Source organism: Astyanax mexicanus, chromosome 3, assembly GCF_023375975.1.
Source record: "Astyanax mexicanus isolate ESR-SI-001 chromosome 3, AstMex3_surface, whole genome shotgun sequence".
In the NCBI taxonomy this organism is placed as follows: domain Eukaryota; kingdom Metazoa; phylum Chordata; class Actinopteri; order Characiformes; family Acestrorhamphidae; genus Astyanax; species Astyanax mexicanus.
The window spans coordinates 16,845,272-16,863,890 of NC_064410.1; the positions used below are offsets into that span (position 1 = coordinate 16,845,272).

The window sequence follows — 18,619 nt, forward strand, 5'->3', positions numbered from 1 at the left end:
GTTATTTAATAATTTTAGATTACTTAGCCAATTTAACAATGTTTATTAATGCTGTGAATTCTGACAATTAATGTACCCCAGTTTATTTTTTCCAGTAGGGTTGCAGTCTTAGAGATTCCAAGTTTTTTAAAAAGCTGAAAAGAGGATTATATAATGAAGACATTTTTTTGTTATGGGGATTATTATGAGCCTCTCCCTCCTAGACCTTTCCTGTGCCTCTCTTACATCACACAGGGAGGATTTGAGTGAGAACATCTGTTGTGCTGGATGTGGCGCCAGTTACAACACAGCATGGTTCTGGACTGGAAGAGAGCAGGACAGCTGTGTTCACATGTGGCTCTGAGTGTTTAAAGGGGGAGAAACTACATGACGCAAGAAAAGACAGAACAATTATCCTCGCTCTGTCCTCAGTGTCCATTGCGGCAGCAAGTAATATGTTCATCTATTTATTGTTAAAGTTTGATTAAAGCTGAACAGGTTCTTCTGTCCTGTTACTTGTCACCATGGAAAATTGTAATTGCAGTCCACAAGATGCATTGCTTTTCCCTACCAATTTGCAGAAAACCTGCAAAAATGAAATGCAATTACATTGCATTTCATTTGCACTTGATCTTTTTATTCTTTTATTATTTGAAGAAAAAATGCCATGTTTAAAACCATGATTTCATGTCAGAATTGCACTTAAAAAATCACTGTCCAATCAGAACACTCTACTAAAATTGTGGCGGGCACACCGCGGAACCCCAGACGGAGATCAGTATTCTGTATTGCGCACTCCTGGACTCAAAAGCAGCGTTCACGCTGATCATGATGTACCAAAGACCTATAGAAAGTACACCCGGGTCAGGTAAAAAGCTCAACGTGAAAATGCCCCGAGCGTGAGTAACTTTGACTATGGAATCGTCTTAACTTTGCAAAGAATCCAGTCCTAGACAAGCAGGCACTTCTGCATATGTTACAGATGAAGGTAACCTGAGTTTCACAATGGGTATGATCTTTCCTGTAAACCCACTTGTCCTCGGCAGCGCTAGCATGTTTTGATTCGATTAATTAAGTAATCGGATAAAACATATTTGCTTGCCTAAAAAGAGAAAACACAAGAGAAAACAAGACATTTTACTTAATGATGAATGACCAATTGACTTCCTTTTTTAGATTATATTTTAAGTTAAATTGCAAACACAAATAGAAATAAATAAAACACAAAATAGAAATAGATAAATTAGGTTAAATTATTTTCTACAAGGATTTCTTGTAAGTATATAAAAGCATGAACATTGGCTTTATGTTGTGCATCTTAGCTTTTGAACAGCAAAGACGTTGCCAGTTCTGCCAGTGTTGGATAAGCGCGCTCCATTTTTTTTCACCAAGTCAGTGGATTCTCCTTCTTGAACAGGGGACATTCTCCGAAATACATCAAGACCTGTGGAATAATTGTGACAACAAAAGTATTGCAAATGTTTATTTTTTTGGTTTATTTATGTTTTGCACTACTCAGATCTAATTAATTGACATAAGTAGGATAAAAGATATAATACATTAAGTTCATGGCCGTGCATTTATAAACCTTTAGATTGTAGTAAACTGATATTTTATCCATCAACAAAGAGACACACACTTCTGGTTCTTCACACAAAGTATCTGAAATTATGTTTTTGTCTTACTGACTAAATGTACTTGTAGATGAAAAAATTAAGCATATTTTTTCCAACCAAAGTAACTTTAGCTCAGCTAACTTTATCATGTATTAACATATATTTAACATGTTTATATACTTAAATCAAATCAAATCAAATTTATTTGTATAGCGCTTTTTACAACTGGTGTTGGCACAAAGCAGCTTTACAGAAACATGATTACAGGACAAAGAATCAGGCAAAACATTAAACATAGACAATACATAATACAGAACCCCCAGTGAGCGTGGAGGCAAGGAAAAACTCCCTCAGAGCTGCAGGAGGAGGAAGAAACCTCTGAGGACCAAGACTCACATTAAAGGGGGGACCATCCTACCACTGGTCAAATGGCTTTTAAATTAATTTTAAAAAGTCTTTCATACATCCACATAGGTTTTATATATTCAGGTGTATAGCAGCTCCACTAATGGTTTATAGAGTGAGATGGATGATGAGCAGCTGATCTGTGGTGGTGGATGGAGAAGAGCTGACTCCAGAAACTTCCAGTCTGGCCAGACAGAGGACATGAGAGCCTGAGGGTCCAACATCCCTCGGTATCGGGTCAGACAGGTGGGCAGTCAGTAACTCGGAGGAAGGCAGAGAGATGGAATTAGTTTTGACTGGATTTATGTAAAACAGAGAATATAAAACATTATCAGAGTGTGGCAAATGACTCCGGCAGATCTAAATAAAACAGCCTAACTAAAGGGAGAGAGCCAGAAGGTAACATAGACATGGAGGCTCCCTGAAACATCGGCATCCACCCGCTCCACCGTCCACAAACCTGAGTGACCGTGTGCAGTGGGAGAACAGCAGCACCAGCATCTCAGTTTACCACAATTCCCTCTGTCCATGAACCCCTGAATCTGCAGCCTTCTCTAAAGGGAAAAACATTAATTACCAAAAGCTAAACTAAACAAGTAAGTTTTCAGTCTAGACTTAAAGATTGAGACTGTGTCTGAGTCCCGAACATATTCGGGGAGATTATTCCAGAGTTGAGGCGCTTTATAAGAGAAAGCTCTTCCTCCTGCAGAGCTCCTCTGAATTTTAGGAACTACTAAGAAACCAGCACCCTGAGATCTAAGTAATCGCGGTGGTTCATAACAGGAGATGAGGTCTTGTAAATACTCAGGAGCGAGCCCGTGTAGGGCTTTATATGTTAACAGAAGAATTTTATAGTCTATGCGGAATTTGACTGGAAGCCAGTGCAGTGCTGACAGGACTGGACTAATATGGTCAAATTTTCTCATTTTAGTAAGGACCCTGGCTGCAGCATTTTGAACTAGCTGAAGTTTATTTAAGTTACTGCCGGAACATCCAGACAGTAGCGCATTACAATAATCTAGCCTTGAGGTAATAAAGGCATGTACTAATTTTTCTGCGTCATGCAGTGATAGGGCATTTCTTAGTTTGGCAATATTACGGAGGTGTAGAAAAGCTGTTCTAGTAACATTAGATATGTGTTTATCGAATGCTAGATCTGAATCTATGATAACTCCAAGGTTTTTAGCTGCTGAACCAGGGGTGGCTGAGAAGTCAGCCAGATTTAGCATTAAGTCTGATAATTTATTTCTAGCAGCTTTGGGGCCTAATAGGAGAACTTCTGTTTTATCACTATTTAATAGGAGGAAGTTGTGCGACATCCATGATTTTACATCTTCTACACAATCCTCGATTTTCTTTAATCTCACTCTGTCATCAGGTTTGGCTGATATGAAGAGCTGCGTGTCATCCGCATAACAATGAAAATTCACATTGTGTTTTCTAATAACTTTGCCCAGTGGGAGCATATATAATGTAAATAATAACGGTCCTAATATAGAGCCTTGTGGAATTCCATATCTTACCTTGGTATAACTGGAGGACATATCATTTATCCTCACAAACTGATAGCGATCGGTTAAGTACGATTTAAACCATGCTAAGGTAGTTCCGGTTACACCGACCATGTTCTCTAGTCTTTCTAAAAGGATAGTATGATCTATTGTATCAAAGGCTGCGCTCAGATCGAGAAGTACGAGTAGGGAAACACAGCCTTGGTCGGCGGCTATAAGTAGATCGTTTGTTATTCTAACTAAAGCTGTCTCAGTGCTATGATAAGGCCTAAATCCAGATTGAAATTTTTCATAGATCTGGTTTCTTTGCAGGTAAGAGCAAAGTTGTTGGGCTACAGCTTTTTCTAAAATCTTAGAAATAAACGGTAAGTTTGAAATAGGTCTATAGTTAGACAGTACACTAGGATCAAGATTTGGTTTCTTGATCAGAGGTTTAATTACAGCTGTTTTAAAGGCTTTGGGTACATGGCCCAGGGTGAGCGATGAGTTTACTATCATTAACAGAGGTTTAATTTTATCTGGCAGTACCTGTTTTAGTAATTTTGTGGGAACTGCATCAAGTGTGCAGGTTGTGCTGTTTGAAGAGGAGATAATTTTCTCTAGTTCTAGCTGTGGAAGTGGGTTAAAGACTTCCAACCTAACTTCAGTAACAGGGTTTTGTTCTAGATCAGCCACACCAGATGACAGAGAGGATGTAATATTTATCTGTTTAATTTTATCCCGAATGTTTTCAATTTTACTACTGAAGAAGTCCATAAAATCGTTGCTGGTGTGAATGGCTGGAATCTGAGGTTCAGTACCTGCCTGGTTTTTAGTTAATTTGGAAATAACTCTAAAGAGAACTCTAGGATTATTTTTATTTATCTCGATCTGTGAGGCCAGATACGCTGAGCGGGCTTTATTTAGTTATTTTCTATATTTAACAAGACTGTCTTTCCGCACAGAGTGAAACACTTCCAGTTTAGTTGATCGATATTTACGCTCTAAATTTCGTACTAACTGCTTTAAGGTACGAGTTTGATCATTGTACCACGGTGCGAGCTTTTTCTGTCTCTCTATTTTGTGTTTAAGGGGAGCTACAACATCTAAAGTAGAGCGCAAGGTATTTTCTAAACCTTCGGTTAGTTTGTCTAGTTCTACTGGGTCTATAGGAGAGTACATTAGAGTTGATAAGTCTGGAAGCTTATCTGTAAATTGTTGGGCTGTAAAAGGCGTAATTGAACGTTTTACAGAGTAGCTAGGGGATGTACATATATTATGACTGAGATGTAATTTAAATGAAAGAAGGTAATGATCTGAAATTGCGGAGGTTTGAGAACGAATATTCGGGTTATCTATGCTCACACCCAGGGTCAAAACTAAATCCAGAGTATGATTACAGTAATGAGTAGGTCCTGTTATATTTTGAATAATACCAACTGAGTCTAAAATCGATGTGAATGCCTTTTTTAATGGATCATCCAATTTTTCGAAATGAATGTTGAAGTCTCCAACTATAATCACTTTATCATTACTTACTGCTAAGTCTGTGACAAAATCACTAAATTCTTTTAAAAATTCTAAATAGGGCCCTGGTGGTCGGTAGATGTTAATTAAAGAAAATGCATTCTTTTTTGTAACTGGATTAATTATACTGGTGTAAAGAAGCTCAAAAGAAGTAAAATTTTCATAGTGTTTCTGATTGCTAACTAAGGTACTTTGGAAAAATATGCAGACCCCACCTCCTCTACCGGACAATCTCGGATTGTGTATATAATTATAGCCTGCAGGGGCGGCTTCATTTAATGCTACATATTCATTTGGCCTAATCCAGGTTTCTGTCAGACACAGAACATCGAATTTCTGATCAGTTATCATTTCATTCACTAGAACTGCTTTTGAATTTAGAGATCTAATATTAAGTAAACCAATCTTTAGGCTTGAAATGTTAGTACTACAGTCTGGATATGATTGTTTAATATAAGTTACTTAACTCCACAGCGCTGTGTTTACTGATTACATAAAGCCTGTATTAAGTCAAGAACTTATCTCCCTTGTAATAAACTAGCACACATATTAGACAGTATTGCTAATAACCAGCGCTTTTGTTATTTTTTCGTTTTGTTATTAAGGTACATTAATGTTAATGTCATTTTTTTTTTTTTTTTAATATACCTGGTCTCGTTTTCACTGCTCCATTCCGGGCGTCTTATGTCGAGGTGGTGCAGTATTAAAGATGTGCTGTTGTGGTAGACAAGAACCCCGCTGCACGAAATACATGTCATTCAGTTGTTCTTGTTGTCCAGCCTAAAGTGCTCCATTATTATTGCCTGTTTTTCTCGTAAGTTGACGGTCTTATCGCCGCTTCCGTAATCCTGCTTTTCATCTAAAAACCTTCTTCTCCTGTGCACTAAGCGTGTTGTCACATTAAAAGTAGTCAGCGCAAAATACAGCGCTCCAAGTTTTTTAATCAAATAAACAATTCCTTGAGTCACAGAAAATGACTAATTACTTGAGCAATCGTTTCACCCCTAGTGTCCAGTACTTTATCTGCCAATGGGCCGTATAGATTTTGTTTTGGAATGCGTCCCATCCTTCGTTTGCCGTATGTTGCCCAACCAACGCAACTGGGGAGGCCTCTGTGTTGGGCACCCTGTCTTGCCAGGTGATGTTTAGGATATGGTGGAGGCAACGCATGTGAAAGATGTTTAGCTTCTTTTCCTGTTTTGCATGTGCTGTCTCGCTACCATGCAGCATTGTGTTGGGAATGCAGACTTTTTACACCTCTATCTTTGTCTTCACATTAAGCTTAAAGTTCTTCCAGACATTTAAGGTGAGATGAGAGAGGGTTACAGCTGCTTTACCAATCCGTTTATCTCTTCATCAACAGACAAGTTATCAGTAATGGTGGAGCCCAAGTAGACTGTACTGTTGAACGATGTCCAGTGTATAGTCATTAATGAAGATGCTGGGGCAGTCGGGGACATCTTGTACCATCACATTGGTCTTCTTCAGGCTGATAGTGATGAATTGAAGTCTTTGCAGGCCTGGGAGAAGAGTGACATCAGAGACTGGAGCTGTTGCTCTGAGTGGGTAACACATCAGATCTATGTTTACAGATGGAAAAATGAAGCCTATCAAGAATAGAACACTGTCCCAACTGTGAAACATGGAGGAGGCTCTGGGGCTGCTTTGCTGCATCTGGCACAGGGTGTCTTGAATCTGTGCAGAGTACAATGAGATCTCAAGACTGACAAGGGATTCTAAAGTGAAATGTGCTGCCCTATGTCAGAAAGCTTGGTCTTGTAACGGATAAAGGATAATGACCCAAAACACACAGCTAAAAAACCCAGGAATGGCTAAGAGGAAAACATTTGTCTCTTCTGAAGTGGCCTTCTGTGAGCCCTGACCTCAATCCTATTGAGGATCTTTGGAAGCGGCTGAACTTTGACGCCTGTAAACGAAACCCTTTAAACTTGAGAGTTTATTTTTTTTAGTAATTCTGTTAAAGCATTTGAAACAGTTGAAGAGAAATGTCCGACTTTCATTTTTTTATTTTCTTAGCATTTTAATTTTGATTACTTTTGCCAGATTTAAGTTATTTCTGTGACTATTGTGGGGTTTTCTTTCATTGACCGAGGGATACCAATGTGTATGATTCCATGTGTATGAGTGACTTAAGCTGCTTTTATTTTAAATTTTTCACAGTCTGCATTCAAATCTTATGCTTGGAATCTTCTAAGATTTGGAATCATTATTGCAAATAGTAATTGTAGATGTGGTTTACACAAATTCTAAATTCCAGCAATATACTATTTAAAAATACTGTTTAAATTGTATATATAATGAATGCTTTGTGCAAAAGGAAAGTACCTGCAGATGCTATGTAAACTGTAAATACCTAGTAACGCCATGCTACTTAGTGTAAATACCATCTGCTTAAATTTAGAACTTTAGATCTGCAGATCACAGACTTAGGTTTCATATATCAGACTAAACAGCTTCAGTTCTTGTAAAAAATAGTCTTGTTGTGGCTTGTGTAGAACTAGCCCTTTTCATAGTTTCTTTTTTTTTTTTTTTAACCTTACTGTGGCTGATGCAGAACCCCACCCAACCCATGCACCCACCTCCACTGCTACCTCAACAACGACTATAGCTAAAAAAAAAACAACAACATTTGTACACATAGACTGTAATTAAAGGTGACTCAACCTTTTTTCCACAGAGCTGCATGAGAAAGACTACAGTGGCCAGAAGGCAATTTACTGGGAAGTGAAATATCCCTTTCCCTTGTCTAACAGGGACGTATCCTACCAACAGTTTTTTTCACTTTCCAAGAATAACCACTAATTCCTATAGTCAGTGGCATTTGCATGACCGAATGGTTTGCTTTTGTTGGTGTGTGTTTTTATGAAATAGCAGGTGGTATTAGATAACTGAGATCTGAAAAATAACTGTGTGACATAACGTGATTAGTGTTTGTGGATACGTGCAAGCCTTGTTTTCTTTAACCCTGTTCTCCTAGTATGTGTATGTGCGGGAGCGCAAGGATCTGGAGGTGAATGGAAGGAAAATCTGGGTGGTTTTAGCCAAAAGCTTAGCTGTTTCTCAATGTCCAGAGAAAGCTGGGGTAATCAGAGTGAAGGACTACAAACAGAGCCTTGCCCTGGAGAGTGATGGCGCTAACGGCACTAAAGGTAACGTACTCTTATCTACACAGATAAACATCATTTTACCAGAGCAGGTGCATCTCTCGCTACCTTTAAGAAACTCATGAAGACAAGACCTCTTCAAAGAGCTCTAACACCTCTCAAACACCTCTAACACCTCTAACAAACTAACTACTTCTGACCTCATTTCCTTCTTTTACTCCTTTCCTTTTCTATCCCTCTGTTTCCCATTGGCCTCCTTTAGGTCCTATCAACAAAATGTTTTTGCCTTTGAGTTCCATCTTTGTTTGTAAGTCGTTTTTGATAAAAACCTCCGCCAAATGTAGCGTAATGTAATTTTCCTCCAAGCTTAACTTCAGCTCCACTTTCAAAGAAGCAAGTGATTTTTGAATGAATCAAAGCCCCAGTCAGTGTATATGGCAGACAGAAACTGGAACCCTTCATGGTCCTTAGCTTTGTATTTCCCTCGCCACTGTGGGTGGCAGCCTTTCTAGTAGCTCTGTCTTTACTTACCATTGTCTTACCATCACTATATTTTCCTAATTTGGTCCCATTTATCACCTGAAAAGTAATGTTTGTTGATTTCTCAACATTCAGTGCCTCCAGCTGAGCAAAAAGCTGGCAAGGATGCAAGTGGATCCACACCTGGGGCGTCATGTACTAAAGCTGCATACGTACAAGAACATTGTGTTGGCCACATTTCACGCTCACAGTGAAATGTACTAAATGCCACATGAACAAGAAAATGTGTGTTTCCCATGCCAGCTTCATTCGAACATATGTTTCTAATGTGTTTTGGCAACACTTTGAGGCGATGCATTGAAATTGCAAACGAGAATGTATTTTTTTTGTGCGTATAGAAAGTTTTTAGCTATGAGTGTACGCAACATTTTAGTAGGAATTCCACACAAGTCTTGATATTGTGTTTTACAGACCTTATGGTCTTATGACGCACCATATTATAAGGCCCGTTTCAAATGACAGTAGAAAAGAACATGGGCGTCGCCATGTTTCCCTTCTAATGCAGCAGAAAACTGTTTATTTGGGTGAGGAAAGCGCTTTCGTTTAATTTACAGTAAGCTTAGATTTCCAGTATTTTCAACTGCATGGTTAGCAGCAGCACTAGCCGCAGTTAGCAGCAGCTCTAGAAAATTAAAGGATTTTAAGTGCTCCTTTTAGCGGGAAAAATACGGTACATTAGACCCCTGGTCTCCTGGATTAACGATTATCTCACTGGCAGACATCAGTATGTCAGTCTGAAGGACTGTACATGAGACACTGTGATGATGTACATGTTTTTCATTATCTGCTGTATCTGCAATGCTTGCACAGTTTTATTCATCATTGCACTACCTTTTTATCTGTATGAACTCAATGTATATTTTTACTGTTTTTCTATTTATCTTCCAAAGTGATGTGTATATTTTTAGATAGGTTTTCCTTGTATATATTCTTGACCACTTTGTAAGGTTTTTTTTTGTTCTGTAGAAGACAATATTATTAATAGTGGATATATTATAATTTATAGATATTTTTAATAATAACTGGCCTTCCTGCTAGCTAGGCTTACAACACTCTAACACATGAATATTCTTTGATTTAAACCATTCCACTTTAGCTCTGGAAGTATCTTTAGGGTCATCGTCTTGCTGGAAAGTGAATCTTCTTCTCAGTAGTTTGCAGCCTCTAACAGGTTTCCTTCCAGGATTGTTCTGTGTTTAGCTCCATCCATCTTCCTATCAACTCTTGACCAGCTTTTCTGAGGAAAATGTTTAACTTTGTCTCATTTGACCACGTTTTCTTCTACATGTTTGCTGCATGGCTCGCAATAAATTGCAAACGACACTTCTTATGTCTTTCTGTTAACAATCAATAGTTTTCTTACTGCCACTCTTCCATAAAGGCCAGATTTGTTTAGTAAACAGGTTATAGCTGGGGATTTCTGCAGCTCCTCCACATTGACTATGGGCCTTCTGGATGCTTCTCTGATCAGTGCTTTCCTTGCTTGATTTGTTGGCCATGTTTTTTTTTTAGGTTTGCAGGTGTAGAATACTTTTTCCATTTTTGGATGATGGGTTGTACAGTGCTCCGTAAGATGCTCTAAGCTTGGGCTATGTTTTTAGAACCTAACCCTACTTTAAACTTCTTCCCAAACTTCACCTGTCTGGTGAGCACCTTGATCTTTGTGATGCTGTTTGTTTACTAGTATTTTCTAACAAACTACCGAAGCCTTTACAGAACTGGTGTATTTATACTGAGCTACACACAGCAGCACTCTAAACTGAAAGTTACTTCTGAACGCAATTGATTGCTCTTCTGTCCATCTGTCCATTCAGTGGGTCTAATGTCTTAGTAGAATGTTTGTTTAAGATGAGTGAAAAGTAACGTTTTTATTGTCATTTCCAATTTGATTTTTTTTCTTTAGTCTTTATGAACTACTTTGACAATCCTGGTGGTAAGATCCCACCCTGGCTCGTAAACTGGGCAGCTAAGGTAAGTACATACTAAAAAATGAGTAGCACTAAACATCTCACCATGTTTTTTTTTGGTTTCTCATTTAACCCTATTGTTTTTTTTCTGTAAACAGAGTGGAGTTCCTGCCTTCCTCACAGACATGCAGAAAGCCTGCAACAACTATGTCAAATACTGCAAGAACAAGAAATGATATGTAGTTCAAAACACCCTTCATCCATCTCTGGAAACAAAAATTGAGATCACTTTAAAATAATCAGTTTCTTTGAGCTTACTATGGATATGTTTATATTCAATTAGGAACAACATTACTAATCTTATTAGATTTCAGAAATTAATATTTGTTGGAATAACCTTTTTGTGTCTTGGCATGCTCTCCACCAGTCTTTCACACTGCTTTTGGGTAATCTTATGCAACTCCTCATCAAATTAAATCAAATGTATTTGTATAGAGCTTTTTACAACTGATGTCACAAAGCAGCTTTACAGAAACATGATCACAGGACAAAGAATCAGACAAAACATTAAACATAGAAAATACAGAATACAGAACCCCCAGTGGGCGCGGAGACAAAGAAAAACTCCCTCAGAGCTGCAGGAGGAGGAAGAAACCTTGGGAGGACCAAGACTCACATATAAGGGGGGACCATCCTACCACTGGTCAAACGGCTTTTTAATTAATTTTAATAAGTCTTTATACATCCACATAGGTTTTATTCATTCAGGAGTATAGCAGCACCACTAATGAAAGCAGTTAGAGTTCATGTAAGCTTGGATGTAACCTGTATTGGAGAGTAAGATGAATGATGAGCTGCTGATCTGCGGTGGGTGATGGAGAAGAGCTGACTTCAGAAACTCAGTCTGGCCGGACAGGAGACGCCAGAGCCTGAGGGTCCAACATCCATCGGTATCGGGTCAGACAGGTGGGCATTCAGTAACTCGGAGGAAGGCAGAGAGATGGAATTAGTTTTGACTGGATTTATGTAAAACAGAGAATATAAGATATTATCAGAGTGTGGCTAATGACTCCGGCAGAACTGAATAAAACAGCCTAACTAAAGGCAGAGAGCAAGAAGGTAACATAGACACGGAGGCTCCCTGAAACACTGGCATCCACCCACTCCACCGTCCACAAACCTGAGTGACCGTGTGCAGTGGGAGAACAACAGCACCAGCATTCAGTTTACCAGAATTCTCTCTGTCCATGAACCCCTGGATCTGCAGCCTTATCTAAAGGGAAAAACATTAATTACCAAAAGCTAAACTAAACAAGTAAGTTTTCAGTCTAGACTTAAAGATTCCCGAACATATTCGGGGAGATTATTCCAGAGTTGAGGCGCTTTATAAGAGAAAGCTCTTCCTCCTGCAGAGCTCCTCTGAATTTTAGGAACTACTAATAAACCAGCACCCTGAGACCTAAGTAATCGCGGTGGTTCATAACAGGAGATGAGGTCTTGTAAATACTCAGGTGCGAGCCCGTGTAGGGCTTTATACGTTAACACTCCTGTTGCAAAAATTCAAGCAGTTATGTTTGATTGCTTGTGGTCATTATCTTCCTCTTATTAAAGTTCAGAGGTTTTCAATGGGATTTATTTCTTGAGGTTGTGCTGGCCATGAGACTTGATCTGAGTTCTGATCTGGTGGTCCTTCATCCACACCTTGATTGAACTAGCTGAAAAAAAAAAACAATTCTCGAAATTGGGGTACATTGCCAGAGCAGAAAGAAGCATGTTTTCTACCAAGATAACCTTGTTTATGGCTTGATTAATGCATCATTTACAAAGACGAATCTGCCCGATTCCAGCCTTGCTAAAGCAATCCTAGATCCCCATTCCTTCTCCAAGTTTCACAGTGGGTCTCCATCAGTGCCTCTCCAGGTCTCCATCTATTCATTGGATGACTAGGTTTTGAGCAAAACTGAAAATTGGACTCATCAGAAAATCTTACTTCAGTCCTCTATGGTCCAATCTGTATGGTCTTTTAAGAACTTTAGCCTGGCTCTTCTTTGTATCTACAGGAATTGGACAATGAAACTGAAACACATGGTTTTGTACCACAATAATTTATTGTCCAAACAGACAGTTTTGGTGGAAACAGGAGAGTTGAGGTGCACATTGAATTCTGCCGTGATTTGATCAGCCGTGGTTTTATGTTTTTTGGATACAATCCGGGTTAGCACCCGAACATCCCTTTCAGACAGCTTCCTCTTGTGTCCACAGTTAATCCTGTTGGATGTGGTTCGTCTTTCTTGGTGGTATGCTGACATTACCCTGGATACCGTGGCTCTTGATACATCACAAAGACTTGCTGTCTTGGTCACAGATGAGCCAGCAAGACGTGCACCAACAATTTGTTCTCTTTTGAACTCATATGCTATGTCACCCATAATGTTGTGTTGCGATATTTTGAGCAAAACTGTGCTCTTACTCTACTAATTGAACCTTCACACTCTGCTTTTACTGGTGCAATGTGCAATTAATGAAGATTGGAGACCAGGCTGCTCCAATTTAGCCATGAAACCTCCCACACTAAAATGACAGGTGTTTCAGTTTCATTGTCCAACTTTCACTGTAGCTTTACATGATTTGAGGCCTGACCCCTGTAGAAGCCCGTATCCAACTGTTCTTTCCATAAACTTCATCCCAGCTGCCATTTGCCATTCTTTTTGTAGGTCACTTAATATCACCCTGCGGGTGCTGACTGACATTCAAACCTGAAACCTATTGAAAACCAATTGAAAACAATTTAAATGTTTGGGCCAGGACTGGCGTATGGTCACTCAAAAGCAGTGATGGTGGAGAGCATGCCACAGTGTATTAAAGCTGTGAAAATCAGGGTTATTCAACCAATTATTAATGCATGAACTCTATATGAACATAGTATTGTTTCTAAATCAATATGACATTGTTTGAGGTCCCAAATCACTGCATTTTTTTGTTTTTGAGGATTGTTCGAAAAGAAATGCTTTAAATTAAAATATTTTCATTTGGGAACAAAGGACAAACTCTAAAAGCACTACTAGATTTAGATGTGTGTTTTTTTCCAACAGGTGCTGTTTTGAAGCTGGGTCAAAGGCCCTCAAAATACAGTGCTTCTGTAATCCATCCTTTTCAAGGTTGGCTGCTCATCTCAGTTATCTCAGTTTCTGTAGCCTGTCTGCAAGCTCCAACCACGTCTGACATTACTGTATCTGTATCTCAGAATCACGAGGATACTCCTTCCCCCGTTCTGATGGTTGATGTGAACATTACCTGAAACTGCTAACTCAGCACAATTTCTTTAACGTGATTGGCTAATTTAGATAGTTGTATGAATTAGAAAAGAACTGTAACAAGGATTTTGACTGATTGATCTGTCTGTTATAAGAACACTTGTTTATGTGAACTGCTATATATTGTTTTATCTTTACAGACATGTCTAAAGGTGCTGATTTCCTACAGTTTACACATGTGGAGAATGGGAGTGGCTAATATGCAGGAACAGAAAGCTGATTAAGTGAGTTGGTTAAGGAGGGTTTGCTACCGTATTTTTAGAAAAAGTAAAGGTGCTACAAAAGGTTCTTTGAGTGATATTATAAGTCGTTAGACTTTCAAAAGGTTCTTCACTCACATGTCATTTACAAAAATGGTTCTTTATGTAACCATATGTTCTTCTGTTGTGTTGCTCAAAGAAGCCTTAGTAGCACAATTTATTTTAAAGTACATACTTATTTGTACTAGCTAACATTTTTATCAGCTGGTTGCTCAACTCCAATTAGTTATTTCCTGGTTCAGACTTTTTGCAGTAGCTGCATTATCTGTAGCTTGATAAGGCTGGTTTTAGCACATAGCTGTTGATCTATTGTATACAGAAGCTGTCTGAAAGCTGTCTTTACACTCCATGCTGAAACTTTAAACGTCTTTTTTCTGAGGTATTTTTATTACAGTTCCTTGGTTTTGTGCAAATGTCTTGATGCAATGCATTTCCATAATCATGTTTGCACTGAAATTAGCCTGAATGAATGTGTTCACTTTATTTTATATGTACTGGTATTGTTAAAAACTTTTTCCATTCTTCTGAAAATAGTATTCAGAATATGTTGCGATGAAATTGCTTGCTATGCAAATGAAATGTAGTGTACATATGTCTATTTGATTCAGTAATAGACAAGTAACTTTTTTGTGCATGGGTGACAATAAATGTTAGAATATATAATGTTTTATGCAGAACTGAATGCAATTAATAGATAAGAATTTTTTCTTGGTTTATGACCATGTTTAACACACTCATTTTTGCATGGTTGTTGGCAAAACAACAATCATTATTTATTCTTTTTGTTCTGCTTAATTTGGATTTACAGAGCTTTTTGACACCTAAATCATCTCTTACTGAAAGACATGATGGGTGTCAGTTAGATTTTTAAATGTTGACCTTCAGTAATGTCTCAATGGTTTTACACTCTAGTCCTCTTTAATGAAGCTTTTGCTTTCAGTTGTGTTGTTTGGTATCTGACTGCTCCCTCACTGCCTCTCTGTATATCTGTAATACAGCTCTTAATCTGCTGTAATGTGTCTTTTTTCCTGTCATTTTTTTCTTTATTTCTTATTGCTCAGACATGCCTGGGCTGCTGTTTTTCTGATGATCATTTTTCATTCCACTGTAATAAATATTTATTGCATATATGTGCCCTCTGTATAATTCATAAGATTTTAGAAAATGTATTAATATTAAGTTAGTAGTATGATTTAAACTGCCAGTATTTATTTTTTTATATCCTGTAGTCCGCTATGTTAGTTACAAGGATGGTTTATTATTTTGAGGTGTGCAGGTCTTAAGTACTACGTGGCATGTTTGGAATACAACTAACTATAAGGTGAAAGGTAAAGTGTGCACTATTATCTTGGCTTGAATTTATTTACAAACAGTTCATTTTCTGATCCTGAAAGTTTCTGCTCTATAAAAACTATATAGTTGATTTGTTAAATCAAACTTTTTAAGTTTAACTAGGATTGTTTTGCTTGTGGCTCTTTGCTCCAGACATATGGCCAGTTGGTATTGTACTCTAAATTAATACCAATCAGTATATATCTGTTTGTGATTTGAATTATACTTCCGTTCCACTTAGGAACCCAAACTGAAGAACATGAGCCCCATCTAGTGGTGCTGTATGACCCTCATTTTATTTTGTCAGTTAATATAGTGATGCGTTTTAACATCTTCAGACACCAAGCACACACTCTCTGCCAATTAAAGCTGCTTTTAGGAGACTCAACACAAGTGATCAGCAGGCTTGCAGAGGGGTATTTTTCAGGTGAGTTTTTCTAAATTGTTCTTGGCTAATTAAGAGAGAAACCCCTTTTTTGTGGCATTTGGCAGAGAAATGGAGCTGTGTTGAGTGAGGTCTCCCTGCCTTACGATGTAGACTTTTATATAATATAATATAATGTGATAGTGCATTCTATATAACATTAAATTTGATGTAATAGAATAATACTAATAATAATAATCACGGAAGACTTTTATTATGACATTCGCCGGAGCCGTGGTGAGAGAGGTCTCGCGCACAAACCCGCTCCCAGTCTCGAGCCTTATACTGTTGGTGGACTTCCCACTTGGAGGTAAGCCCCTCCCCTTTGGAGCTGTGGACCTCCCATTTGGAGGTAAGCCTCTTTGGAGGTGCTCCAGTCTGCAGCAATACATACTTGCAGCTCAGTGGTTTCACAAACATGTTAGTGTAGGCGCTGATTTTCGAAAATTCTGATAAAACTGGATTTTAAAAAAAAAATGTATTTTTTTTATGTATTGTAAGATTATTTATTTGCAACAAATTAAACTTAGATCTGATGGTGGTGACTGTCACCTCATTACAGCAAACAATTCCAAAATGCATAACACTCAAATCTTGATAAACAACTTTAACTATTTGTTCCAAAAAATAACAGTCCTAAACTTTTGACCAGTAGCTCAAGAACACAAACAGTACTGGAGCTCAGGGGTACCCAAACATTTGACCAGTAGCACCATAAACACACAGTACTGGAGCAATGGGGTACCCAGACTTTTGTCCTAATGCTGTTTTATCCTATAGCTGCTCCATACACTCACTATACTGGAGCTCTAGCTGCCGTCCTTCGATGGGCCCCATTCATTCCTATGGTGTGATTTGTAGGGCAATTGTATCGTTTCGTGCAGCATATTTTTGGTAACAAGGCCATAAGTTCTATAGGTCATACTGATTTCGTCTTCGTATCTCAAAAATTGTGACGTGCACAGGCTTGCAAAATTCTCCCAATTCATTTTCAATGGGCAAAAAAGTGTTTGTTGCTATGGTATCTGTGGTGGTTGCTATGGTGTTGCTAAGTGATTGTTAGGTGGTTGCTGAGGTGTTGCTATGGTATCTGGGGTGGTTGCTGTTGTAATAGTTAGTAACCTGGGTAACACTTTATAATACTGTTTCATAGTTAATAGGTAACTAAGCAGTAACTAAGCAGTAACTAATTAATAGTGCTGCATTAACACCTAAATATTTTCTATTAACTACCAGGGAGTACTGAGTAATTACTCAGTAGATAGTACTGAACTAATTATTATAGTAGTTCACTATTAACTTCACAATAATTACTGAGACTTACATATCTCACAGAGAACTACTTACTAATTATGTCTTCTTTATAATAACTATTCATTAATTACTGCTCAAATCAACATTAACTACTGAAAACGCTTACATGCCACCTGGGGAACTATAGATCTAAATCAGTATACACAAACAATTATTCTATCAGTGGTGATATTAAAGGCATATTTGAGTGACACCATTTGTAGTAGCAGTAACCTTAATTACCTTATTATCATCATTATCTTCCAAATATTAGCAACATATAGTAAAATACTACAGTGTGTCGTAATCTGCTTAAACTCCATTTTTAAAAGAAAAAAATAATACAAAAATAACGTAATATTATTACATAGTAGACATTATTTATGTTCTCCAGAAGACTCTAAGACTGACTATACTCAATTTTGTTTTAATGGTCACTGCTTTAATTTTTAGCACCAACCTTATAAACGTTCATCTTTAGCCTTGCAGTCTCGCAGACTTTTAGTGCCCATTATTAGGGTAATTACGGTAATTCCACAGCGCCGGACCCTAGCCTCTATCAGTGTGTTTATCTGCTGCTGCAGGTTATTCTATCAGTGGTGATATTAAAGTCAGTGACACCACTTATCATATATTAACCTTCCTTAGTATGCTCAATATCTTCCAAATGTAAGACACACTGAAATGTGCAGTAGTCTGCTTAACCCCCATTTTTGTAATATTCTGTCAGTGTGTTACAGGTGCTCTTCTTCAGTCCTCCTGGAGATGTGCTCAGTAGAAGTGATGGCTCACATACAGCTTTACTGTAGGCTGTGTCCTACATCCTTATTCTGGGGGAAATCATGTTTAAATGAATAAATATTTGTGTTAGATAACGGACTAGGCATCCCTGTGTTCTTCATAGATAATTAATAAGGGGTCCCTGTCTTCTTTTTTCGGGAGTTAACAGCAGCACATGGTAACCCGTTACTAATGACTGAGGAGTTACTGTGTTCTTCTTTAGGAAGAAAATCATACCACAGTATTATAAAGTGAGAAACATGGTAACTAATTACTAATTACTGAGGAGTTACTTTGTTCTTCTTTAGGAGTTACTGTAAATCATACCACAGTATTATAAAGTGAGAAACATGGTAACTAATTACTAATTACTGAGGAGTTACTGTGTTCTTCTTTAGGAGTTACTGCAGAACATGTCACAGTATTATAAAGGGAAATATACATTAATAATAATAACAATAATAATAATAACACACATTTAACCTAATTAACTAACACACACATTTAAACTAGCTAACACAATTAACCTAGCTAACACACACACATTTCCCCTAGCTAACTTAGCTTGCTAACTAACACACATTTAACCTAGCTAACTAACACACACACATTTAACTTGCTAACACA

General features: G+C 37.9%; 1 protein-coding gene across 6 annotated transcripts in view; it reads left to right on the forward strand.

The window, feature by feature from the left end:
• Positions 1–18,619, forward strand: part of LOC103039171 (phosphatidylcholine transfer protein) — a 133,320-nt gene that overhangs the window by 34,934 nt on the left and 79,767 nt on the right. For 2 of the 6 annotated variants that reach the window (XR_007438391.1, XR_007438389.1), the window contains exons 3-6: positions 7,716–7,795; positions 8,016–8,187; positions 10,586–10,653; positions 10,748–11,708. Coding sequence is in view for 1 of the 6 variants with exons in the window: in XM_049476113.1 (XP_049332070.1) it covers positions 7,716–7,795; positions 8,016–8,187; positions 10,586–10,653; positions 10,748–10,825 (398 nt within the window). In the remaining 5 variants the exon portion in view is untranslated. Of the gene's footprint in view, positions 1–7,715; positions 7,796–8,015; positions 8,188–10,585; positions 10,654–10,747; positions 15,292–18,619 lie in introns of those variants that run through there. The other 4 variants (XR_007438390.1, XR_007438388.1, XR_007438387.1 and 1 more) reach the window with 3 other exon arrangements.